We start from the raw sequence: 27115 nt of genomic DNA on the forward strand, positions 1-27115 counted from the left end.
ACTTATATAAAATTGAAAAAAATATATATTTAAAATATTCTATTTGGTATTAAAAACGACAGCTTTATATTATTTTTATACCATTTTGGTGCAAGAAATGGCATAAATTATTTTTAACAACAATATAAGAGGGACTAAAATGCTAATAAATTTTCATTAGAGGCACTAGCTATCCTAATAATTAAATCGGGGGACTATTGTTGTAACTTTTCATAATCTTAAGGACTATATTTGAAATTTGTTCATAGAAATTACTCATATAATTGATTTTGTTCATAGAAATTAATCATATAATTTGTTCATAACAAGTCTCCTCTGTGCTTCTGCTACTTTCAACAACTCTTCATACTTTAAGGTTCTTCCGAATCTATAACGAATTCAGGTACTTCTCGAGACGATTTGAACTCTTCGATTACTTATTCGATAGAAACAACGAGCAATTCGTCAGTGTTCATGCTTAAAAAATCCGATGTTGCAGGTTTTGATTGTTGTGGGAAGCTTTTATGTTGTCGTTTTAATCTCGATTGTTTTTAATGTGATCCAATTTTGCTTAGAAGATGTTTCTTGTGTGCTATATCGATCTTTATGACTTAAACAGAATTGATTTATGATTTTACGTTTATGGACTGCATTTACACTAATTTAAGTATGAAATGTGGGATTATACATAGATCGCGATTGATTTTGATTGTTGACCTTTAATCGCCGTTAACATCAAATCTAGTCGCTCGAATGAAAGTACTGATCAAGTGAAGTAGACTCGTCGTTAAGGCCTCAATCGGAATTATGGGTTACTATTTTGGGAGTTAATTTTGGTCTTAAAACAGTTTAAGAAGCATACATCAAGCATCTATATTTTGGTTTTAGGCATTCAAGAAGCAGGACATGTAATTGTTCAGTATTTGATAAGATAGGAATGAATACGACAAAACAAATAAAATGACTAATTTACCCCTGATGAATCATTTATATATTTTGATTAATTTATGTAATTTATTAAGTTATAATAAAATAAATATTTTATACAACAAAATATATCATTCAAAAGTTTTTATCAAGACGATTAAAATGACACCGAAATAAAATGTTTACGTAGTTTCCAATTTTTATTTGTACCTTTTCCATATTACTTTTTTATTATTAATATTTAACAAATTACCAAATTATAAAAACCGTATAAAAATAATGTTTTGAGAATAGTAAAGTGAAAGTTTAAAAAACATAAAATACAATAAATAAAATTTAAAGAATGAATAAAATATAAAGATGGCGTATTTAAGGTATTTGGTGAAACATAGGTGTCTTCCATTTTATTCCACGTTGTTCCATGGGATGGAGTATTCCACTTTGTTCCATATAAAAGTCCTGCCAAACATGCATGGAACAGTTATCTCTGTTTTATTTTGCTTTGTCCTGTCATGTCTAGTATACCAAACGCACTCGAAGTACACAAGGTCTACATTGTGGTAACATAAACATCCATTTCTTGCACAAATTTGTTTGGCTAGGTTGCAAAAAATTTATTGGACTTGTTTAATACATACACTTGATCTACAACCACGACAACAAAATTGGGTTTATAGAATGCTTAAGATGTTCAATTTGGTTTGTTCATAATATGGTTTCTTGATGGATTATTATACCGTATGCAGAGTATACTTTGTTGAAGGAGTCGTGCAACGATGTCGCTCTCCTATTTGACTGTCATTGATTTCGACGAAGGATGGGAGTTCATGGAGGATGGGATAACGAAGCTGATCAGAATTCTGGAAGGGCTCCCTGAACCGCAGTTTAACAGTGAAGAATACATCATGCTATACACGTATCCTGGACTCCGTTGAATCCATTTATTTCATTATTTTTTATAGTGGCACACTACGTACAACAATATCGGTTTTATAGAACGCCTTGAATGTTTACGTCATAATAAAATAATTTATAGAACTTAAAGTTTATAGAACCAAACTATAAACCGTCATATCTAAAATCGTTACAATAGGTTTATACGACGCTTTTATGCGTTTCAACAAGTTTTTAGGACGCTTTTAAAATAAAGTGTCGTGTTAACTATTTTATACGACATTATTTGAAAAAGAGCTAATAGAGTACACTTTATTAAAAAAAACGTCCGAAAAAACTTGTTAAAACGCCAAAATGTGTCATATAAACCTATTGTAACGCTTTTAGATGGGACATTTTATAGTTTGTTCCTATAAACATTAGTTCTATAAAGTATTCTATTAAGACGCTTAGACAATCTAGACGTCCTATAAAGCCAATTTTATTGTAGTGTCACCTTAAGTAGATTTCATCTCCTTATCCTATTACTAAACAAAGATTAAAAGTTGGTATTGTTTCCTTAACTTTTGATTACAGCACCATCTACAACATGTGCACCCAAAAGGCCCCCCATAATTATGCTCAGCAGGTGTATGACAAGTACAAGGAAGTATTTCATGAATACATCAATTCAATGGTGCCCCCCTTCTCTTTTCTGTACATAAGCATAGATATAGATATATATATATATATATATATATCATGCATACACAAAATAGAGAATGCTAATTGATGTCAAATTACATGCAATTTCTGTTTTAGAATAGGTTTCCTTGAAATGCACATTCCTGCATGATTACGGTCCTTATTTTTCATTGCATTTGACCAAATTTAATCTTAATGATTTTTCGAGATAATTGGGATTAACTACTCCGATGCGTACGCGGTTCTCTTATAGTTGGCCGCATATCTTTATTATCGACTCATACTGTTGTATTTGTTGTCACTTTTAAGGTATTGCCGTCATTAAGAGAGACGCGTGATCAGTTTATGTTGCGGGAACTTGTGGAACGATGGACAAATCATAAACTCATGGTTAGGTGGCTTTCTCGGTTTTTCAATTATCTTGATCGGTATTTCATCCCTAGGAGGTCCCTTCCCTCTCTGAATGAAGTTGGGATAACTTGTTTCCGTGACACGGTTTGTTTTGTTAATTTCTTTATCTTCTACGTTCATTAAATTTTTTAATACATTATTCATCGTAGGTCGAAGTTATCTAATTTTCGTCGGGATACTTTTGTTGTTTGAATACAGGTTTATGAGGAGTTCAAGGGTAGAGCTAAATATGTTGTTCTTGCTCTTGTAAGTATCTGACTGTCGTGTCATTTTTGTTGGTGATTTTAGTGTCATTAAATATTTTTGGTGTAACTGTGATTTACTTGAGATTGATAAAGGTGACAAGGCAAATAAAGTGAGTTAGGAGGTGCGGAGTGCACATCCATAAAGGTTGCCCTCTTACCTTACATAGTCGAAAGGCGGGGGTCAATGGGGACTGCACCCCTTGTGGGGTCCAAGGGGCATCTCTCCTAGCGCACTACAACAAAATTGGGTTTATAGAACGCTCTCAATCTCTAAGCGTCCCAATAGACCGTTTTATAGGACTTAATTTATAGAACTAAAATATAAAGTGTCATATCTAAAGGCGTTGTAGTAAGTTTATATGACGTTTTTGGGCGTCTTAGCAAGTTTTTTAGGACATTTTTAATACTAAGCGTCGCATTAGCAACTTTATAAGACACTTTTGAGAAAGTGTCCTAAACTCAATTTTTTATAGTACACTTGTTTTTATAGGACAGTTTTTCAATTAGTGTCATATAAAGTTGTTAATGGAACGCTTTTATATTAAAAGTGCCCTAAAAAACTTATTACGACTTCAAAATACGTCATGTAAACTTATTACAACGCCTTTAGATTGGACATTTTATTTTTTGGTTTTATAAAGAGGTATATTAGAACGCTTAGAAATTGGGAGCGTCCTATATACCTGATTTTGTTGTAGTGGCGTTTTATGGATTTTAAGAAAAGCTAGACCTAGAGAATTCTAGTTTCGGGATAATCTGGACAAATTTAAGAAGGTTGGAAACCTTCTTGAAATTGTTCCCGAAATTGGTAAAAATTTGACTAAATCTAGATCAAAGATAGAATAATCAGAACTCTGGACCATAGAATGTAGAGCAATCAGAGCTCAACCAGAGTTCTGAACCGTAGAACCAGAACTTTTGGTTCTCATATAACTGCTCTCAGACCTTATCTTTTAACGGTTAAAAATGTTCATATGGAGTTGTTTCAGGTTTTATGCACATGTGCATACTGGACAAATTGTTTTCAAATTAGGTGTACTAAGGTGTTCCTCAATTTTTCATTTTTTTACGGTTTTCCCCTGAACGTGACCCTATATGTGTGAGTGTGTGTGTGTGTGTGTGTATGTGAATTTGTGCCTTAATTCTTTTATGAATTTTATGGATTATCCGGAATACTAATTTCGTGCAAATTTATATAGTATTTGGAAAGTGTCTTTTCATATAAGATCCATAAATCTATCCAAGCTATAAAAAGAACACAAACCCAGATTCTCCAACAATTTTATGTTCTAAAGAAAGTTGAAACTAAGGATATTTGTGAAACAGATTAATCGAGAACGAGGAGGACAACGGGTTGATAGAGCGTTGTTAAAAAATGTTATTGATATATTTGTCGAAATTGGGATGGGAGACATGAAGTACTATGTAAATGACTTCGAAAAGGACATGCTCGCTGCTTCTGCTGCTTATTATTCTCGAGAAGCATCGATCTGGATCGCGGAAGAGTATTCTTTTCCGAAATATATGGTGAAGGTAAATCTACTGCTGTTTATTATTGTTACTGGTACTATCATCAAATCATATGTTTATGTGATCGTCACTACAACAAAATTGAGTTCATAGACCGTTTAAAATGTAGAAGCGTCCTTAAAAAATACTTTATAAGACTTAAGTTTATAGGACCAAACCAAAAAGCATCATATCTAAAAGTGTTACATTCGGTTTATCGGACGCTTTTAGGCGTTTTAGCAAGTCTTGTATGACACTTTCAAAATGAAGTGTCGTATTGACTATTTTATACGACACTATTTGAAAAATGTCGTATAAAACATGAGTTTATAAGAAGTGTCCTATAGAAATATGGGTTTATAGGAAATTTCTCAAAAGCGTCATATAAAATAGCTAATAAGAGACTTTATATTAAAAGCGTTCTACAAAACTTCCAAAAACGCCTAAAAGCGTCATGCAAAACCTATTGTGACGTTTTTAGATATGACGCTTTACAGTTTTGTTCTATAAACCTAAGTTCTATAAAGTATTCTATTAGAATCACTACAACAACATCGGGTTTATAGGACGCTCTCAATTTCTAAGCGTCTTAATAGATCTCTTTATAAGACTTAGTTTATAGGACCAAAAAGTAAAGTGTCATATCTAAAGGCGTTGTAATAAATTTATATGACGTTTTTTGATGTTTTAATAAGTTTTTTAGTACACTTTTAATATAAAGCGTCTCATTAACAACTTTATATGATACTATTTGAAAAACTGTCCTATAAAAACAAGTGTCCTATAAAGAATTGAATTTACAGGACATTTTCTCAAATATGTCCTATAAAGTTGCTAATACAATATTTTGTATTAAAAATGTCCTAAAAAACTTGTTAAAACGCCCAAAACGTCATATAAACGTATTACAACATCTTTAGATACGACGTTTTATGGTTTTATGAATTAAGTCATCTAAAGCGGTCTATTGGGGCACTTAAAGATTGGAGGCGTCTAATAAACCCAATTTTGTTGTAGTGAATCTAGCCGTCCTATAAACTCAATTTTGTTGTAATAGCGTATGTTTAATTTTAACCTTCAATATTTTTATGGAAAGCAGGCTGAGGATTGCGTGACAGAGGAGAAGCATAGGGTTTCTCACTACATGCATTCAAGCACTGCACCAAAGCTCATGCAGGTTAGTGTTTCTACTCTATGCACAAAGTATAGATTAAGATAATTAGAATCTTGGGTGAGTCCATCCAAAAAATAAATATGAGCACCAAATGCCTTATGCTACATTGGATTCTACTTTGGTTTTGATGATGTTTCTTTCGGTTTGTGTACATCCTACCCTCATATCTTAGCTTCGGGTGGGATATATAAAAGCTTGTATTTTTGTATGCATTCACAATAAATTTGTAGAAACCGTTTCGATATCTACATATAGTGGCAAGTTTTGGATGCAAGGATGTTAGAGTTTAATTTATATTAGGCAGGCCACAAGCCTATATAATGTACTATATGTTGTGGGGAGGGAGGTTCATGAAAATCCCTAAAATGAAAAACTTAGAAACATTCTAGTAACCATTCATTTGAATGATATGCATAAATGTATACAAGTAATTGAAGTTGTTTTTTGGTTTCTATGCATGTGTGCATGTTATGCATATGTGCAAACCGGACAAATTACTTGTATGCATATGTGCATACTGTACAAATCAATGGTTATCATGGTGTTTCTCTGTTTTTCATTTTTTTTGTGGTTTTTGAACCCAGGCCATGTTGTGGGAGTCTCGTATATGGAATGATTACAAATCTCTACGTCGTTATTATCAATGATGTGTTAGGGAAACGACGATTCTCGAAGATTGAATAAATAAGTATTTTACCTTAGAAGGATGAAGACCCAATATAGATTCATGGTGATGGATAAACATTGTTGAATGTTATGCAAGAACACGCTTCGACGTGTAGGGAAATTTGTTTCTCGATTTATTTTGGGGTTTTCATTCGCCTCCATTTTAATGGTTTTATTTTGGGGATATCACCGTAATAATGAAGCTATGCGTGCTTTTTTTGGGGATTCGGTTCACCTTCATTGTTATGAAGCTTAATCTTGTTAACGTAGATATTACTTTTCTCTCCATCATTTGGTTGCCCGTGATGCTGATCGATCGGCGTTAGGGTGGGTTTTGGCTGTGGGAAAAACAAAACAATAGTTTTTTAATTACAAATTTTACCTATTAGCTTGTCACTGGTGTGGCATGTTACGTATTTAGGCGAAAAGTTGATTACCAGAAACCCTAGTGGCCCAACACGGAACCCGCCTCCAAGGACACCAACGTGAGGGGGCGGGAATGAACTCAGGACCATCTTGTATTTGGGCAAAAGTCACATCACCCTTTGTCAACTGATAAAGTGCAACCATATGACAAGGCATAAGATTGATGCGAGGGCATGTGCTAGCGAAGCGAGTTACATGGGTTACAAATACCTCAAATATTTTATAAAACAAGGACAAGTAGTGTAACATTATAGGTGACAAAGTGGGCGGTCGAGTAACGGCCCAAAACGGGTTGGGTCGACACATCAACAATGTTCTTTCCATTTCTTTTAATTTCATAAATAGTTAATGTATAAAATATTATTACAAAAGGTACTATTAAAATAATGATCCAATTTTTGAGTAAAGCTTTTTAGGAGATTGTGAACACTTGGTGTATGCTTTGAGTGACCTTTAAATCGATTGACCCGTTTTAGTTGATTTTTTTAGTTTTACCAATTTGACTTGTTAGCAATTGGACACGTTCGGAAGTGACAAATAAGGCCACTAGTGAGGATGGTAGAGAATTGATGATAAGGGGTTGAGGAGTAGCAGGGTGAAGATGATGTGGGAGGAGTTAAGGTTGCACATGGTAGCCTTGAATATTTGACATGACATTCTATAGGAGTTCTTGAAGATGTAGGACTAGGGTAGCGGGTTATGTGCAGGGACTTGTAAAATACCGGTGAGGGGAGAAGGTTGGAGAGAGGGTGGGATGGGAGGAGGAGGAGGAGGAGGAGAGAGCCGACAACTACGTTACCAGAGCCCTAGAACCCTAGAGCCCTAGGTTTGATAGGGGATCGTTGGCGACAATCAAGAGTGTCACAGTGAGGGTTTCCCCGCTTTTGGTGATTTTAGTGAAATCATCGGTTCATTTTATGTAATTGGATTTACAAGAGAATATGCGGTTAGTAGTTAAGCTCGAACATGGGGATAGGAAGTGCACAATGCTCACTCGTGTAAGAAAACTAGAACCAGGGATCGATCACCGGACGGTGCCAGTGGTCGAGGGGAGCCTCCCTCGCAGGGTTCGGGGAAGCACCCCAAAACCTCTACAGATTATATGAAGGGAAGGCTTAGCGCAAATGAGTTTATGAATGTTCTATGTGAAATTTAGAAGCCTTTGAGTCTTGTTTAGAAGCTTCTGATTCTTAGATTTTGACTTGGAGCTTCTGACTTTGATTAAAGGGCTTCTGCCTCTAAAGTGTCAGAAGCTTTAAAGTCTTCTAATTCCTGTTAGCAGTTTGTAATTGTTGTGAAGTTCAATCACCCACTAATTATTCCAACAATCATTTCCATTTATGGGGAGAAATTCTCGGCATTAATTTAGGAGTTGTTAAGATTCTTTAAGTTTAAAAGGAAATGATTTCAGCCAAAATCGTTACTGAAAATTTGAGATTATCATCGAGTTGATTTCGAGATACCCATGCAAATTAGGGTCGAAATACAACTTCAAGGAAAGCGAGCTCTTAATCGATCTCACGGTTTTATCCAAGTTTTATTCTTCGTTTATCTATGTATTCACGATTTTCCTCCAACATGAGGGTTACCCGGGAGGGCTTTTGGCTTACTTACTGGGTCTCGTCCCACGTATCCTTGCATATCCCCATTCTCGTAACTCCACTAAATTATTTCATCGTCAACAACAGAAGGATATAGCCAACCTTGTATGGGGGCGCACCCTTGAAGAATTGCGCCCCCCAAACATCTACAGGGATTCGACAAGGAATAGAAACACACCCTTGCTTCATCATAGGAACTAAGATTTCTTCGAAGATTATATTGTGTTATCTAAATTTTGAGAACTCGCGAAATTTGGCCTCTTAAAAGCTAAAGATACGTAGGATCCAAAAAATTGGTTCAATTGTTATTCTATCTTTGACATGGTGTAGAATAACAATTTTTTCCATGTATATACAACATAAATACATTCTCGGGTACGATCATACCAGCACTAATGCACCGAATTCCATCAGAACTCTGCAGTTAGATACATACCTATAAATAATCAAGAAGTAAGAATTGAACAATTAGGGCATTTCAACATATATGGGCAAAGGTCAAAAGTACCAGGAAGTCCCAAGTTCAAATCCAATGAGAAATAAAAATCCTCTTATGGCCACGGAGGTTTAAATGCGGTGACACCAGGCTATCTGCAAAACATGTGGTCGCCCTGGGATTAGTCGGCTCGCATAGCAGGTTGGATATCCAGTTTAATCAAAAAAAACAATTGTATGGGCAGTTTTGACAATCAATGATGCCCAAATAAGTAAATCTTAAGGAGTTCAAGCAAACGATACATTATAATACAAAACATTGACTAAATAATAAATACTAATTGAGGAAAAGGGACATATCTACATTCTTCATTATCGTGTTTCCAAAAACATCTCGTGTTCGTCGGTTGAATGACCTTCTGGATATTTACTTCTAAAATCCATGACCTTCTGTTCTGCCCCTTCCATACACCAAAATGCCACTAAACTTGTCAGAAGTTTATGTAAATAAAAATCTCATTTATAAAGTCAATGGCCTAAATATTCCAAATATATCATATACTAGTTAAACAATCATCATGACGTAAATGCATCTCTCTCGACCAGTTCAGGTTCAAGGGAGGGTGACTTAACTCTGCGTCCGCCGGGACCAACAGCAGCCCTCAAGTTAGTTCCATTTCTGGGGCGAAGTGCTAAGCTTTTCCAGGATCTTTGTCATTTTATAGATTTAATAAAATTTGTACCATCGTCACTCAAACCATGTGCTCTATTAAGTCATAATCTGAGTCATTAAGCCACAACCGAACAACTCTATATGGCTTACCATAGCATTTATATTCATGGTTCCATACATATTAGTTGTTTTCAATATTTAGCAAATCCATTATTTGATTCGCGCTTCAAGTGTTTGTGTAGTGATTTTTGATTGGTTCAAGAATCAACACCTAGATAAATAGTAAACCTATGATCATGTGAGACCAACATGTTTTCGTAAGATCTGTGAGACCACCTAAATAACACTGAACTTACATAACAAAACATTGTGAAGGTAAAACAGTGTTTTCTTGTGATGCTAAACCTTCACAGTGTTTTTTATTGTGTAGGTTCAATTTTTTTTGTACATTCACAGTGTTTTGCTTGTGAAGATTCAGTGTTATTTTGTAGTCTCACAAAAACATAACCCAACCTAAATACTAAATTCTAGTTGGATACAATAAATGCATTTGTGAATACAATAAACAAAATCACACGTTTATAAAGACTTGCACCTCTCTCGAGTCAATCTAGTGTGTAAGGAGACGAACGTGCATCTCTTAACGAAGCACGATGCACCTCAACCAAGCGGAGACCTCAAAGTAGCACCATGGCATGCCTGGTGCCTACACAAGCATTTCCCAACAAATAGCTTTCTTTTGAGAAATTTAACTAACATCTATGTTTTACCCTTTTTCCGCCGAGACTTTTACAAGCAGAATCCGCGAGAAATCACTTTTTTCGACGGATTTTCAACGGATTTTTTTGTCGGTCAAATCCCCATTATTAGTAGTGTTCTCGAGGTGGACCATGTTACTGTCCTTTTTGAGATTTTCCTAACTTATACATTTCAAATCTAGTCAATATATGTTTTTCGCTATTTGTAGAATGTGCAAAATGAATCATTCGTCATATATGGTAATACGGTTGGGGTTGTTTTACATGATTATATCGTTTATATTAAAGAAGTTTAGTGATTTGAAGATCAATTCCTATAGATATAGTGTGCATGCCTGTAAACGTTAACTGATATCCGGCTTTGCTTCAAGAAACTCATCCGATATTGCTTATTTACATTTGTGAAAGTGTCGTCATTTTATAGGCTTTCTTTATTTGAGCTTCTTCAAATGTAGAACTATATTTATGTTTTTCTTCTCTCATTTGCAGAATGTGTTAAATGAGTTGTTGGATGTACATAGCAGTCGATTGCTTGAGATAGAGCGTTCCGAGTTCCACTCCCTGCTACGAGATAATAAGGTATTTGAATCAACACCGATGACTTTGAACTGATTATTAGGATGTGTAACTAGGTTTTCTTGTTCACTTAAAACCAGGTGGATGATCTCTCGAGGCTGCATAAACTCTTTTCGAGAATTGTTAAAGGATTGGATCTTGTTGCTGATTTGTTCAAGCAGGTACGAGTTTGGTCCGGCCGTCCCTTAGCATGTTAAATGTGAGATTTTAATAGGCAATTTTACACGTGTTTAGGGTCTTTTATCGACTGTGTAAAGCGATAACCGAAATTTTTTAGGTTCAAATCATAAATTATTTGGGTTTGCATTCAAATTATTAATAATTCAGGTTTAGGTTCAGATTGTCAACGTTTAGGTTTACTCCATTTTTGTGCTTAACATATATCTATGTTGTCTCATTTACGTATATGTAATCAAAATATTTGGATGTAACATGGCCACCAAAAAGATTGGAACGTCCCTGAGTTTGGTCATAGGATTCTATCACTTACTTTTATGATATCGCTTATGTTTTATGATTATTGTTTGATGCTAGTACGTTATCATCGAAGGGGTGGCCTTGGTCCAATAGGCTGAAGATGTTGCACGTAATATGGTGAGTGCTAGTTTTCATGACACTACAACAAAATCGAGTTTATAGAATGCCAACAATTTCTAGGTGTCCCAATAGATTGCTTTATAGGACTTTATTTTATAGGACCAAACAATTAAACGTATCTTATCTAAAGGTGTTGTAATAAGCTTATAGGATATTTTTGGGCGTAGTAACAAGTTTTTTATAACATTTTTTAAAAACATCGTATTAGCTATTTTGTAGGGATGTCTTATAAAAACAAGTGTCTTGTATATAAAAAGATGTGTTCATAGGACACTTCTCAAAAGTGCCTATAAAAAAGCTAATACGACACTTTGTATAACAAGTGTCCTAAAAGACTTGTTAAGACGTCCAAAAGCATCATATTAATTGCAAATTACAAGAACTAGGGTACTTCTATGTGGGTAATCGAGCTTTACGACAGGCTTATGGCGTACGTTACCGATTGTTTCATGAACCACGCCCTATTTCACAAGGTCCGTCTCTTATGAACTATTTTCACTTCTAACTTTAAATCAATTGGATAATTCACTCCATTATTTATTCTTCTCTAGGCCATTAAAGAGGCATTTGAGGTACTCTGCAATAAAGATATCGCCGGTAGCAATGGTGCGGAGTTGTTGGCTTCGTACTGTGACATCCTCAAGAAGAGCGGAAGTGAGACGTTGAGCGATGAAGCGATTGAGGAAACCTTGGATAAGGTATGTTCGTCTTGTCAGTGGTTGTTCCATTTTTTGGCGATAGCGTTATGATGTTTCAGTTGCAAGATGATCTTCACTGAAACAACCTTTCTACTCCCAAGGGATAGAGATAAGGTTTACATACATCTTATGCCTAACAGAGGTCCATTTTGAAAATTTTCCGAACAGGGTGCGAAGTAATTAACATGATATAAAAATATTAATTATAAGAAGTATGATTCAAATAATAACGATACATAAATGGTTTTTCCTTATGATGTTACCAAAAATTTAAAAAATAGCTAAAAGAATCCGAACTTATCCTGTTTTTTTTTTTTTTTGCCACATACAATGACTATACGTGTAGGCTGCAACCACTTTTTGTGAGTACGCTTTTAGTAAAAGCGTGTGCACCTTTAATACACTACAAAAAATTGGTTTTATAGGACGTCTAGATTGTCTAAACGTCCTAATAAAATACTTTATAGATAGGTTTATATGACCAAACTATACGTCTTATTTGAAAGTGTTATAATAGGTTTATAATACATTTTTAGGCGTTTTAACAAGTTTTTCAGGACGCTTTTAAAATAAAGGGTTCTATTAGTTATTTCTTATAGGACTCTTTTAAGAAGTGTCCTATAAACCTATATTTTTATAAGAATTAGTGAGTGATTTTTACAGTTAAATCACTTGAGTTTTTTGAAACAACAAAAAAAAAAACCTTCAATTTTACAGAAAACCCCTTATATATCACTTTTAATGAAACCATAATTTTTACAATTAATATTTATTATGTGCACCAGCTTACAAAATTATGGATCCATCTTTAACATTCATCTCCTTGATTATACCATGAAAATTGCAACATGAGACATGTAGCTTCAAGAAAATGTTTGATTATTTGTAAAATGACTAAAACACCCTTAATAACGACAAAATCAGAAAAAAAAGTCCACTCCCAATCAATATCGATATCGACACCTTTTTGTAGGACAAAAACAGAAAATGCAACTAGAAATTTTCCAAAAACGGAAACTATTGCAAATTCTCATCGATATAAACAAAGAACCCATTTACATAGCATCAACATTCGAATCTATGAAGCCAACTAACGATTAAATGACTAGTTACACTGTGCAGAGCACCCGACAAAGGGAGATTCTTTTGCTAAGCTTAGCAAATCGATGGTGCAACATTACCATTTTACCCTTCATCGCCACAACGCTGAGCATCCACTTCTGTTGCTGAATGCAGGCTAAACTTGAGAAATCTATTATATACAGGAAAAACATCAACAGCCAATTGACATGCAATATATGTACCTGAAAGAAAATATTTCATGGAACCAATTAGTGGAGACTTAACAACCAACCAATAAAAAATTTAGAATGCAACCCACAAAGCAGATAAATCAAACCAAACCAAACCAACCCAGTATATCCCACCACAAGTAGAGTATGGGGTAAGATGTATGCAAACCTGATCTCCATCCCAAAAGACAGAGGTTGTTTCCCCTAAGACCCTCAACTTACAAGAAAGGTTTAGTAAAAGATATAGATGCAAAGAAGATAAACTAAACCGAAACAGTATATCCCACCAAAGGTAGGGTCTGCGACTCAGATGTACGCAGACCCGACCTCTGTCCCAAAAGACAGGTTATTTCCAGAAAAGACCCCGACTTGCAAGGGAGGTTTAGTATATAAAAAAAAGCAGATAAACCAAACCAAACTAGTATATCCCACCAACGATAGGGTCTCCACACGCTGGGGGGAGATTTGACTCCGAGAAGACCTCAGCTTGCAAGAAAGGGGTTGTTTGGTTGGCTCTCCATTAAGTTCCTGTATGGATAGAGCTGTTTGTGTGGATTAATCTGTCAGTATAGACTGAGATGATTTTTGTTTTGGAGAGTTTTTTCATAGACGGAAGGAGCGTGTTTATTAATTGGGAGGGAAAGGTTTGGGGAAAAAAACTTGATTTTCCTAAAAGCTTACTGTATAAGCTACTTTCTATATCATTAAGCCACTACTAAACAGTCATGTATAGCTGACCGAATAAGTTAACAGTCCCATTAAGCTGTTAACGAACAGGCTCTTAGTGAAAGATAAAGACACAAAGAAGCAATAGTTATATCAAACCAGAATAAAACTTTGTTCTCAGAAAGGAACTTCATTTCAACCATTCTCAGAGAAATTAGGACAGCAAAACAAAGCAAAAATGGTATAAGAATCTGCTTACCTGAAGCTTGTTGAATCAGTCACATCAGTAATCACGCTGATCATAACAAATTGATTCTGGGATTTCGTGAAACGACAATCTTGATAATAAATTAAGCTGATCATATCAACCCTTCTCAACACTTTGCACATTGGTCTTGAAGTTGAAGCTATTCTCGATGAACCAGGAGTGCTGATGATCCACCGTTATCAACTTTTATCCGAAAGTATTTACAAGTTGCAGCTCTTATTTGAACCCAAGATCTTTTCTTTCCGAGAGACTGAAGAAGATCAATAAAGACTCTGTCTTTATGGCTAAGAATTCCACTTGATTCAATAAGCTCGATCTTTATTGCATGCCCAGATGCAGAAAACCACATAAAGCGATATCTGATATGATTTCAAGTTTACAACTATAATGGGTATCATCTATTGATTACTTCCATGGCGACACGTACCAGCCGCAACAATTCTTCCACGTCATGGAAGTTGAAATCAAGAGCCTTTTTAACTGCAGATAGACTGGCCTCTTGTTTTGCACTAGAGGCTGCAAAACAACTCCGTGCTTTCCTTGAGGCTTCCATTGCCGAATTAACATCCTGTGCCTGCAAAGATTCAGAGTAAGATGCTAGAAACCACGAATATCCAGTAGAAGGCAGGTTCATTTGAGAATTGTAAATATACTGAGAACCAACTATTCATGAATTATTCATGATGAATATTGTGATAGATATTCATGATATTCATCATGAATAATGAAAATGCATTATATTCATGATGAATAATTAGGTATATTCATCATGAATAATGAATAATTAGATATATTCATCATGAATAATTATGAATGGTTGTTTCTTATGGTTTTCAAAATATTTACGGTTCCCAAATGAACTTCCCCCTATCTATTGGCTTTCGAGAGTGCACTTACAAAGTTAAGAATCCGCATAAAGTTGGGTTTGTTTCGAGCAGCGATAACATGATTTCCAGCAATTTGAGGAGCATTAAGACCCTTAGCTAAGGCAGCCTTGTCAATGGTTGCTGGATTGTTCATGTTATCAAGATCAGAAGCAGAGGCAGAGGACGAAGGAGACTCACCTATAAAATTCATACATACAGGATAGTGTTAGGTCAAAAAGAAAGATCACCGACAATTGATCATTCAACATGTACAAATATGTGAAAACCCCCAAATTACTTTCCAAAAGAGCCCTTTTAAAGGAGTATCCATCATATATTGTAACGGGTCGAAGTCTAGCCAATGTGGGACTCCAACACGCCCCCTCCAATGGAGGCTACACGGGTACAGATTATCCCAGAGTGTCGAGTCCCTAAAGTGGTAGACCTTGGCTCTGATACCATGTGAGATCATATGGAACCCCATTAGGAAATTACTCTCCAAAGAGCCCTCGAGGAAAAAAAGGGCAATTCCAACAAAATACACACATTTAACGCTGAAGACCTATCGGAGTAAAAGAAAGTGTGCTGCTTTTTATGAAAAATCTCAAAGAAGTATAAGACCCACCCGTAGGGCCAATCTGAAGAGACGTTTGCAACTCATTCACATCTTTGGATGCAGTGGTGTGTGAAGAATAGATGACTTTCAAGTATGCCACCTCCATGCATTTATAGGCCAAAGATGCAGTAGCCATTTCCTTGGTTCTCTCATATTCATGAGCACAATACCTAATATCCAGTAACCGATAAAAAGAAAGAAACCCAAATAAACACTTTCAGAAAGAAAAAATATCCACCATCAATAGAAGCAGTAGGAGACGTTAAAAGCATAGCCCATCAAAGATTCGAGTGAAGACAAGAATCAAGATGCTAGCTTTTAGTAGTTTCTTGAAAATACATAAAGAGCACAAACGGATACTTCTACAGTTAACACTCCCAAGAAAAATTTGTGACCAATAAAAAGGGTCGAAAATTCGAAAAGAGCCTACATATTACTTACTCGCAAAGTTTTGCTGTGCTACTGTATATAGACATTGATTGAATCATATCACCATATCTCCCAGTCTGGCTATGGCAGGATTCGAACAAAGAGGCTACATGAAGAAATTTGAGGGCGGCTTGGATATAAAGAGTTCTACTCTCGAGATTTGATCCAGAATTCTGCAAATATTAGACAAGTTATGACTGCAAGACAGCAGCAAAGACACTACAACAAAATGGATTATATAGGACACCTGAAATATAGAAGCATCCCATAAAAACACTTTATAGGACTTAAGTTTATAGGACCAAACCAAAAAGCGTCCTACCTAAAGGTGTTAAATAGGTTTACAGGATGCTTTTAAAATAAAGTGTCCTATAAAAAAGATGGGTTTATAGGACACTTCTCAAAAGTGTCCTATAAAAAGACAGTGAGAAGTATCCTATAAAATAGCTAATAGGACCACTTTGTTTTAAAAGTGTCCTATAAAACTTGTTAAAACGCCTAAAAGCGTTTCATAAACCTATTGTAACGCTTTTAGGACATTTTATGGTTTGGTCCTATAAAACCAAGTTATATAAAGTATTCTATTAGGACACTTGTACAATCTAAGCTTCCTATAAAGCCAACTTTTTTAACTAAGGTGGGCACATCAGGGAACATAATAGATAGCAAAATATATGTTTAAAAAAAATAATAGCACCTTCATGCGATCGGCCATGTGCTTAAGATTTGTCGCCTCTCTTAGAGCATTTGTAGTAGCCTGATTGGATATATCCCTCACAAGGGTAACGGGGGCATCCGTGTTTCCGCCCTTATGCCTGTTGGGTGTCGAATGTTTTGTATTCATAGGCTGTTTTCCATTTTGGTTCTGAGCTTTCTTATTCGGTTTTGATGCCTTTGATGAATCATTGCGTCTAGCAGCATCAAGCAACATGGGGTTTCCTCCACTTTCTTTCTGATAACCAGGATTAGCTTCAGGAAGACGTTCATTTCCATTTTGACCTTTTCCAGAGGGTGGCAAAGAATGCGACTTTCCTCGTCCAGAAACATCCCTTTTCATAGGTTGCTTTGCATCAATTCTAACATCTGAACCGTCATGGTGCCTATGCTTTGAATTCCCACCCGACGGTAACTCCTTAGAAGCAGATCCATTTGCAAGATTATCAGATTTTCTACCTCCTTTTAGTCTGTAATCTACATTTTTGTTCAAGGGTTCAGAAATCTTGGAAGTGCCCTTGTCAATAATATCGATTCTAGACCGACTTTTTTCCTTTGATCTCAAAGAAGACCCCTTCCCATGTTTTCTTGAACGCGACCCATTGGAATGTGACTGATTACTCTTCGTTCTTTCTTCATTCTGGCCATGAGATGAAGTCTCTACCCGATTACAATGGCCCGAGGTACCAACACCACCCCCAGCAACATGAGAAGTTTCAAATTCGAGAAAAGGTACAATTTTTTCCTTCCCTTTATTTGTGGATACATCCAGGTACTGATCATCCTCATCTGAGCATTTCTTGGGGCCGAAAGCGTCTTGAAGGTCATCATTGCCTCTAATGTTCCTTCTTGATGATGTAAACTTATCGATATTCAAGATCCTTAGAGGAGAAGAAGAAACCGATTCCACTGGTGACCCTTTTGCTTCCTGGTTATTGGGTTTAGTTTTATGAGAACCCGAAACCTTTGAAGAGCTTGATGTGGCAGCCAAGGAAGAAAGCACAGGAACCGTATCTCGTCTCCTCGAAGCATCTTCAACATTTTTACGTTTTTCATCAGTGCCTTCATCCCCAGATTTTAATACCCTTGATTTCTTTTCCTTCCTACTGTTAGTTTCACTTGCTTCTTTCACATATTTACCGGTACCCTCAAATTCATTTGCTTTTCTTTTCTTTGCAACGTCCTTTTTGTTGGATTTTCCCGTGTGTAAGGTTCCATCATTCGAGCTCGTTTGATTTTGGTTTTCTTGATCTTGAGCTGAAACTTTAGAGACAGATTTTGTATCTTTGGGACGGCGATCAAGTTTCCCACGGTCGTTTCTTGAAATGTCTGCCGGTAAACCACTACTTGAGCTACAACTTGCCTTAAAGACAGTTCCACCATGGTCAGATGTCCAATCTTCATCGGTACCATGAATACCATCCATCTTAACTTTCTTGAAATCTCGGGAAAAATCTTGAATTCTCTCTCTTTTATTGCTGATCTTGAACTGATGAATATGATTACCTGAGGAAGTGTTGTATCAAGAAAATGCATTAAGATGTAATGTACTTTGGTTTCCTTCTTATTTTAGGTAATGTACTTTCAAAACCTTCATTTTCGTACTTAAGATGTGACGAGGGAGGTTCACGGGAGAACCCAAAAAAATGAAAAACTGAGGAACACTAGTGTGATCATTCATCTGGATGGTTTGCACATGTGCACCCAAGTAACTGAAGTTCTTTCTTGGACTTTTATGCGCGTGTGCATGTTATGCACATTTGCATACCGGACAAATTACTTACAAATTATTTGTATGCACATGTGCATACCGTCCATATGGCTACAAGGGTGTTCCTTAGTTTTTTATTTTTATTTTTTTTGCGGTTTTCCCCGAAACCTGACATAAGATGTGACATCTCAAACATTTAGGTACCATCTAATAACATGAAGAACCTAAATAAGAAAAGCTTTTTGATCACATGACATCGGTTTTTTTAAATGGCAATTAATATAAAAAATCCATCATTATTTCTTTTAAAATCAAAATTTTTAATAAATTTTTCAAATGATTACATGGTCTACCCGCTAAAAAAGTACTAAAATTTAAAAAAATGATTTAAGGGGAATTTTTTTGAATAGTTGGGATTTAAAAAATAAAAAATTGGCGCCATGTCATCAAAACCTGATCATATATGGTACTTGAAGGTTATCAGGTAAACCAAGTACTCTAAAGGTTTGAGATGTCACATTTCAAGTACCAAAATAAAGATTTTAAAAGACCGTCAAACAAAATACAAACTGGAATGTTGCATTTTCATGCGATCGGCCCATAAATTAATGTCAACTTCATTGAAATACCTTCATCCACAAAGTTCTCACATAGTTTATTGTTCTCTTTTTGCTTCGATCTATCCTTTTCTGCAATCATGTCACTAGAATGGCCAGAATCCTGAAATTCTGCTTCGTTAACGCGAGGAGACTGGTTTCTGCCATTCAAGCTCCGGCTTCTATACGAGGTGTCAAGGTTCTTCTTTGTGGAGTTAGAAGACAATGAGGGTCTCTCTTGCTTGACTTCATTTGTTAGATCTTTTGATTCGTGCTTCTTCTTGATATTGGTAGATGGAATTTCTGAACCAAAATGTCGGTTCCTACCATCAGGACATGAAGCATCAAGAGAGATCACTCCTAATTGAGGTCCACCGGGATGAACGGGCGGCTGAGAACCTTGAACAAGAGAAGGACCCGGAAAACGGGAAGTTATAGCCTTATATGTCTCCTCCTCACTGATGCTACACCGATTCATTCCAGGCCTAGAGACATGTTAAATATGTTCAAATCTGTCAGGAGCTCGTGTTTCTTGTCAGGAATATGCAATGGCAAGAAAGTACTCCCTCCAATCCTCTCTCATGCACTGGCCCGTGGGCTTGGAGGTTTATATGTTCTAGAATAAATTGGTATTATAAATGGGGGAAAGATGGGAGAGTAGAGTATGCAAAAAAATATTGTGTTTGTTATTGGGAGAGTCTAGCCTCTCGAATAGCTAAGTGTCCTATCTTTTTCTTGTTAATCCAAGCATCCGAATGTTGTTTCTTCCCATTTGCTTTTATTTTAATTGTTCAGTAAATCTGCAACTTATGAACCAGATTTACCGAACAATTAAAATAGAAGCAAATGGGAAGAAAGAGTAGCCAGATGCTTGGATTAAAAAGAAAAAAGATAGGACACTAGCTATTTCGAGAGGCTAGACTCTCCCAAGAACAAACACAATATTTTTCTGCATACTCTACTGTCCCCTCTTTCCCCTATTTATAATACCAATTTATTCTTGAACATATAAACCTACTCGTGGGATTGGGCTTGGGCCAATGCATAACATCCTCCATCCCAAAATAAGTGTCCACATTTCTATCTTAGTTGGTCCTAGAATAATTGTCCACTTTCAGAAGTAACTGCTTACTTTCCAATTCTACCCTTAATTACGAGATGGATAAATTTATACTCTCTCTATTATTAAGGGTAAATCGTCAGTTAGTTATTTAAAAATTCACACATTTCTAAAACTGTGTGCCATTTTCATCGTGGGCATTTATTTTAAGGATAGAGGGAGTACCTTTTTACTGCTGTAATTTTAAAGCAGTGTCAGTTTAACCTCCATATGTAAACAGAAAACGATAAAAATCATGAAAAACGGATGTTAAACCTTCCACATTTCTCACTAACAGAAATTTAAAACTTCATGGCACATGCGCAAAATAACTTACAGCCAATCGAGCATGCTACAGAGCCACTTCTCGGGAAGGCTTCCCGGATTTACCCCAGGTGGAAGAAGCCTCCATTTCTCACATTTATCACAGCAGACCCAATCTTCATTGACCACAGGAGCCATTGAAGCCACGGCTACATCAGAACCGAGCCCATTGCCAATTACAGGAACGTGTGAACCCACTCTTGGATACAACGATGAAGATGGTTTTTGACTTTTCATTACAACTAATCTCTCTTTTGATAAACTGTTATTTTCCAATGTCCCTTTTTCGTTAACGATAGTCTCTTTCACCCTGCCGCCAGAAGATTTCTCCAAAGCCATTTCATCGGGATCTTCCTGTTCGAGATCAAGTTCTCCAAAGAAATATTTATAAGTCTCTCTTGCCTTCCCACTATTTTTCTTGAGATTTTCTGTATAGATTTTTGACCCATTAGCATTATTCTTACCTCTAGATGTAAAAGAATCATTCTTTACACCACTTTTTGATATATCGATGTTTTGGGAACCATTATCCAAATCCTGACCTTTTGATTTCCGTTTTCCCCCTGAAGATGATGTCTTATTTCCCGAAACCAATTTCATGCCGTCCATTTCACGTAAAGGAGCTTTCTTGCCATCCTTGTGCTTTCGAGTCTTTACTAATCCACTATCAAGAGTTTTGCTGCCACTAGAAACGTCGGAATCCGCTTTCGTAGGAAAACCCGAGTTATTTTCATCACAAGTTGTGTTGTTAGCTTCCCCAACTGAACCACCATTCCCATTAAGCTGCTCAACCCGCTGATCGTATCTAGGCAATACTGGATCCTCCTCTTTTGCTATATCAGAAAAGTCGTCATTGGATGGAAGAGGGAGCCTCCGAGGATTAGAAACAAGTTCTTCAGAAACCATATTGTCCACGCTTGTTTCCTTCTTCGCTAGAATCCCGGTACCATTGGGAACATCGATACCATTTGTTGATTCCATAGAAACAGTATTCGTCTCAGATGACTTCGGCTTCTCTCCAAGAACATTTTGTTCAGTTTTACCCAAATCAGACCCATGAAGAGCTGTCACGGTACTTTCTTGACTCCCCTTGTGCACAGGTCCACAACTACCATCCTCCCACTTCTTTTCAGTCAAATTCAACACATCATAGGGAAGAGGAGATAAAAGACGACTTCCACAAACTGGAAATGATGTCATCATCTGTTGCAATATCGATTTAAAAATTCTATCACTTTACACCATTTTGCAAACCAAACGAACCCAGTAACATGAGGTGGGGTCCGGGGAGAGTAAGATGTACACATACTTGACCTCTACCCCAAAGAGTAAAGGGTTGTTTACGTGAAGACCCGCGGCTTGTTAGAAGTGTGTAAGATCCTACATCGGTTGGGAAGGGAACAACGGTCGCCTTATTAGAGACTGAATACCTCCCCTATTAGATGCATTTTAAAACCTTGAGTTCAGGTGTGCGACAAAGCGGGCAATATCTGGTACGGTTAGCCTGGGATGTTATAGATGGTATCAGAGCCAGGAACCAGACCGGTGTGCCAGTAAGGATGTTGGGCTCCCAAGGGGGTGGATTGTAAGATCCTACACCGATTGGGGAGGGAACAAAGGTTGCCTTATTAGGTACCCAATACCTCCCCTATTAGACCCGTTTTAAAACCGTTAGTCTAGGTGTGGACAAAGCGGGCAATACCTGGGATGTTACAAATGGTATCAAGCCAGGAACCGGATCGGGACTGGTCTAGTGAGGGCGTTGGGCTCCCAGGGGGTGGATTGTAGATCCTACATCGATTGGGGAGGGAACAAAGGTTGCCTTATTAGGGACTGAATACCTCCCCTACCAGACATGTTTTAAAACCGTGAGTTCAGGTGTGGACAACGCAGGAAATATCTGGTACAGTGGTACAGTTAGCCTGGGATGTTATAAAGTGTGAAAAAGAGAGAGGCGGAATTGATAAAGATTTGAAAAGAATATTGGTAAAAGTTACCAACCTCAAGAATACTAGTGGGGGATTCGTCAGGACCATCCTGGGGCACATGAAAAAACCCATCACTATCTACAGGGCTGATTTCCAACGAAGATGAGGGAGAAACATCAAGACCAAGTCCACTGTAAATTTCGGCATTTCTTCTATCTGACAAGTTATCAGACCCAACTCTGATTCGAACCTTGAGACTCTTCTGGTCAGAACCGCTAGCAAAGCCTTTAACAGTTTGCTGGCTGTTTGAAGTGGATTTGTCACCATGCATAGCAGACGATGTGGGGGCTTCTTGTTTCAATTTACTGTTCATAGATGGCCTCCTAGGTGTTGGTCCATGTCTTGCTGGTTGTGATGCACTTGATTGGGAAACGGAGTTCTGATGATCAACCTACACGGTGATACAACGTGAAACGTTTATGAAGAATAGTATAAAGAGTACCCATAAGAAATCATCATTGATGTAGCAAAGATAAACAAATTCATACCCTTCACACTGCAGAAAATAAACCAAACCGAACCAAACTACCCCAGTATATCCCACCTGGAGGTGGAGGTTAGGTGTAAGATGTACGCAAACCTGACTTCTTCCTCTACACTAAGAGTAGAGCGGTGGTTTACATGAAGACCCCCGGCTAGCGAAAAGTGTGTGAAAGGGAGAAATATGGATATGCTAAAATTTGAAAAAATGGATATAACAATACAAATAGAAAGAGAGAGACTGATATGGTAACTTTTGAGAAACTAGATATGAGGAACTAACAGCAATATATATAGAGAGAGAGACTTAGGTTCAAGGGAAAACCACAAAAAAATGGAAAATTGAGGAACGCCTTGGTAACCATTCATTTGTACAATATGCACATTCTCATAAGATGGTATACACATGTGCATAAATATTTCATGCACATGTGCATACTGTACATATGAATGGTTATTAGGGTGTTCCTTAGTTTTTCAATTTTTTGTGATGTGGAAACTCCACACCTCTAGTCTAAGATAGTGTTCTAGTAACTTAACTACCGACTCCCTAACTAGATCCCCATGCCGAAAACATCATATACAAATGTAAATGTATGTTATCATAATCTTGGGTGGTTAAATTATTAGCTCCGAATTAGAGAATTAGAACCTTGGCCATCAAAAAAGCAAAATCAATAACATTGGTACTAATGGAACAATAAATAAGCTTCCAAAAAGAACCACCTCTACATGTGCATTATTTGGAGAAATGGGTGCACTGTACGTAAGAACTTTCGGAGGTGTCTTTGGATGAGGCCAAAGAGGAGAGCGCTGATAAGTGGGCAAAAATGAACCATATCCCCCAAACTTCGCCCCTGCATATAAGCACAAATTCTCATTAACACTGCCAACACTTGTGGTTTTGGCTTACAAATGATCCGTTAACTTACCCAAATTTTCAGCTGAAACTCCACCTTCAAATTCCTTTTGACAATGTCCCAAAACATCTTGAATTTTCTCATCCTTCAAGCATTACAACAACGAATATAGGTGAGAAACAAAGCCAAACATGCAATGATAATAGGAGACACCCATCACATTCCATAATAGATTATTCAAACAAAACAAAGAAAGCAGGCAAATGCCATATATTTCACTTTTTAAGTGTGTATCCGTACTCTGGCCACCAACTTAATGCCAACGCCATAGTTACCAAACTTAACAAGAAACTCGAGTATTTTCTCTATGCCCATTTCAAATAAAGAATTTATTACAGGTTATACTCAAAGGATCAAGGTCAGAGGAAAACCGCAAAAAAAAATTGAAAAACTGAGGAACATCCGAGTAACCGTCCATCTGGACAGTATGCACATTTGCATACAAGTCATTTGTAAGCAATTTTTCCAGTATGCACATGTGCATAAAAACCAAGAAACAACTTAAATTACTTGTATGCACATGTGCATATCGTCCAAATGACTTGCCCACTTTTTCATTTTTTTGGGTTTTCCCCTAAACATCCCCCTATACTCAAAACCCAATACATAAAGAAGCTTTATGGATTTAGACAAAGCCAAACTCTATCTAAATCATTGGACTGCATCATTGTATAAGTCAATCAAAAGATTATACTTGCCAGGCTTGCAATGTGTTCCATTAAAAGGGACAAGCAAGGCAAGAAAGAAAGAGTTAAATGGTAGTTAGCAAAATCCAATTTCAGAATCTCTGCTAAAAACAACAAAATCATCTCCAACACATTCAATTCCATAATTACCAAAGTATCATACTATCATTAACAAACACTAGTTCGAGAACCGAAAGCTAAGTATAAAGAAAACAGGTTCAAACTACCCAGATATAGAATGGTTTCTAAGATGTGTGCATTTAAAGGATCATCAGAAGTGAATGATGCACTATAGAGATAAAAGAACAAGTCAAATTGGTTGAAAATTAATGGAAAAACACACACAACTAAAGAATACGAGAATTCTTAAGATACATATATATATATATATATAGTTACTTACAATATATGAAAGAGATATATCAGGATCAATTGCTGAATCATCATCATTATTGTTCTGGAAACAAGCTTCACCTTCTTCAAGTTCAGTCTCTGATTCCATCTTTCTCAACTCCTCCCTCTCATCTCTACTTCCAACAGAAATCATCCAACAAACCCACCAATCCAAACACCCTTTTTCCCTAATAAAATTATCTTTTTCCCCTTTTCAAGAAACAAAAATATATCTTAAAAACAACGAAACCTTACTTCACCGAACAACAACAACACTCGAAAAGCTCATCTACCCAATTCAAACAATCGAAACCCCATCAAAATTCACCAAAAACATCAAGATCGGAAATAAAATTTTAACTACCGACAAAGAAATTACTGATCTTGTAAGTTCTTTAGCTGATCTCCGATCAAATTGGGTAAAACTCGCTGAAATTGAAGCTGGGTAAGTGCTAACTTTTTACGATCTTCTTTTAGACCAAATCAATGAGGAGGATAAACGACAGAAAACCGGAGAACAATCTGGTTTGGGTACACCAGCCGCGTTTTTCTTCTCTCTAATTCTTTAATCTTTTTTTGTTTTCAAACGTAATACAGTATTTGGTCTTTGGGGAGTACGCAAATTTTCTATTACCAGATATTATTTCACCTGTTTTCAAAATTTACAGTTTCTACCCTCTGAAAACAAATTCTTTTCTTTTAGGTACAACAACCGACTGAATGATGGTACAAAACCACACGCCAATAAACGCGTGAACAGCACGTCCCTTTGTAATTTTAATTTTTTAATATTTTTAATGCAATTGTTTATAATAAAAAAAATTACTGAGATCGACAAAAAAAGGGTAGTTGTGGGTTTTCGAGGCAGCTTATGTACAGTGATTAATTCCTCGGTCAATCGTAGATGGGTTGGAGTTATTACAAGTGAACCTCCATGACCATAAAAGTTGTCTCGGATCTGAAATAGATTAAATTTTCTACTACATCCCTCTGAGGTTTTACCAGATTGTAATAATCCAAGTGGGTCGTGTTTTATTATAAACTAGAAGGGTATTCGCGCAATGCTGCGAGATAATTCTTTATTTTAATGTCTACTTTTTATTTTTTATCTTTATCGATATAATACAATTTTATGTGATTTTGAGAAAACGATAATTTTGTTATTTGAATAAAATATAAATTTGAAGATAACATAAAATTTTGGAAAAAAAATAAAATCAATATTGGTATCAAATTAACTATTTAATAGTTATCGTTTTTTGGTGTAACTTATTTAATTCAATTCTTTATTATAATTTAATTTAGATTTATAACAAAATAATTTATATTTAGTTTAATAATATGATTTTTATAGAGATAATATTATATTAATTATATTTTAAAAAATTTATATTTAAAATGAATGTCTATCATGTATTTGATTATGTTTATTCGCAGTTAGTTACATGAATTTAAAAACGGAGCTTTAATAAGTTGCACTTACGCAAAATTACTTGTAAAATTGAATTTTAAGTAATATGCATCAATAAACAGTACATCATGCATAAAAATGGTCTTTAAGAGTTTTTCTCAAATACTTTATAATATTTAATTTAAATTTATAACAAAGTAATTTATATTTGATTTAATAATAAAATTTTTTATAGAGATAATATTAGAACTCAATGATTATCTTAATTGTATTTTATATTTTTTATATTTAAAAATGAATGTTTATTCTGTATTTGACTATGTTTATCTGCAGTTAGTTACACGAATTTAAAAACGGAGCTTTAATAGGTTGTACTTACACAAAATTACTTGTAAAATTGAAT

At 36.0% G+C, this 27115-nt stretch overlaps 1 protein-coding gene and 1 pseudogene across 4 annotated transcripts; one reads left to right on the forward strand and one right to left on the reverse strand.

Moving 5' to 3' along the window:
• The first annotated feature begins 1682 nt into the window (after positions 1 to 1682).
• LOC112517803 lies at positions 1683 to 12333 on the forward strand (annotated as a pseudogene).
• Positions 12334 to 13241: 908 nt separating this feature from the next.
• On the reverse strand, positions 13242 to 25885 carry LOC112517912. 4 transcript variants are annotated; one of them, XM_025125327.1, is made up of 14 exons: positions 25312 to 25884; positions 24235 to 24307; positions 24029 to 24159; positions 22836 to 23213; positions 21377 to 22037; positions 20848 to 21262; positions 19445 to 19896; positions 17088 to 18610; positions 16403 to 16563; positions 15971 to 16131; positions 15377 to 15543; positions 14907 to 15053; positions 14471 to 14838; positions 13242 to 13557 (listed from the first exon to the last, which is right to left on the reverse strand). In XM_025125327.1, exons 1-13 carry the CDS (start codon positions 25453 to 25455, stop codon positions 14782 to 14784), a joined length of 4470 nt encoding a protein of 1489 aa, XP_024981095.1. In that variant the 5' UTR covers positions 25456 to 25884; the 3' UTR covers positions 13242 to 13557; positions 14471 to 14781. The 4 variants fall into 4 exon arrangements, with proteins under 4 accessions (XP_024981095.1, XP_024981093.1, XP_024981094.1 ...); XM_025125325.1 differs by having other exon boundaries at positions 20848 to 22037; XM_025125326.1 differs by having other exon boundaries at positions 14471 to 15053; positions 20848 to 22037.
• Positions 25886 to 27115: the final 1230 nt, after the last annotated feature.

This window comes from Cynara cardunculus (assembly GCF_001531365.2).
Source record: "Cynara cardunculus var. scolymus isolate 2C chromosome LG 9, CcrdV1, whole genome shotgun sequence".
Classification (NCBI taxonomy): Eukaryota; Viridiplantae; Streptophyta; class Magnoliopsida; order Asterales; family Asteraceae; genus Cynara; species Cynara cardunculus.

Excerpts from the sequence above, each read along its gene's own strand:
- LOC112517912 (XM_025125325.1), bottom strand. The coding sequence starts at position 25,455 with ATGATTTCTGTTGGAAGTAGAGATGAGAGGGAGGAGTTGAGAAAGATG. Across the intron at positions 15,544-15,970 it reads TCTTCAGATTGGCCCTACGG|GTGAGTCTCCTTCGTCCTCT; the intron begins GTGGGTCTTATA and ends TGAATTTTATAG. Across the intron at positions 15,054-15,376 it reads TTATGCGGATTCTTAACTTT|GCACAGGATGTTAATTCGGC; the intron begins GTAAGTGCACTC and ends GAATCTTTGCAG.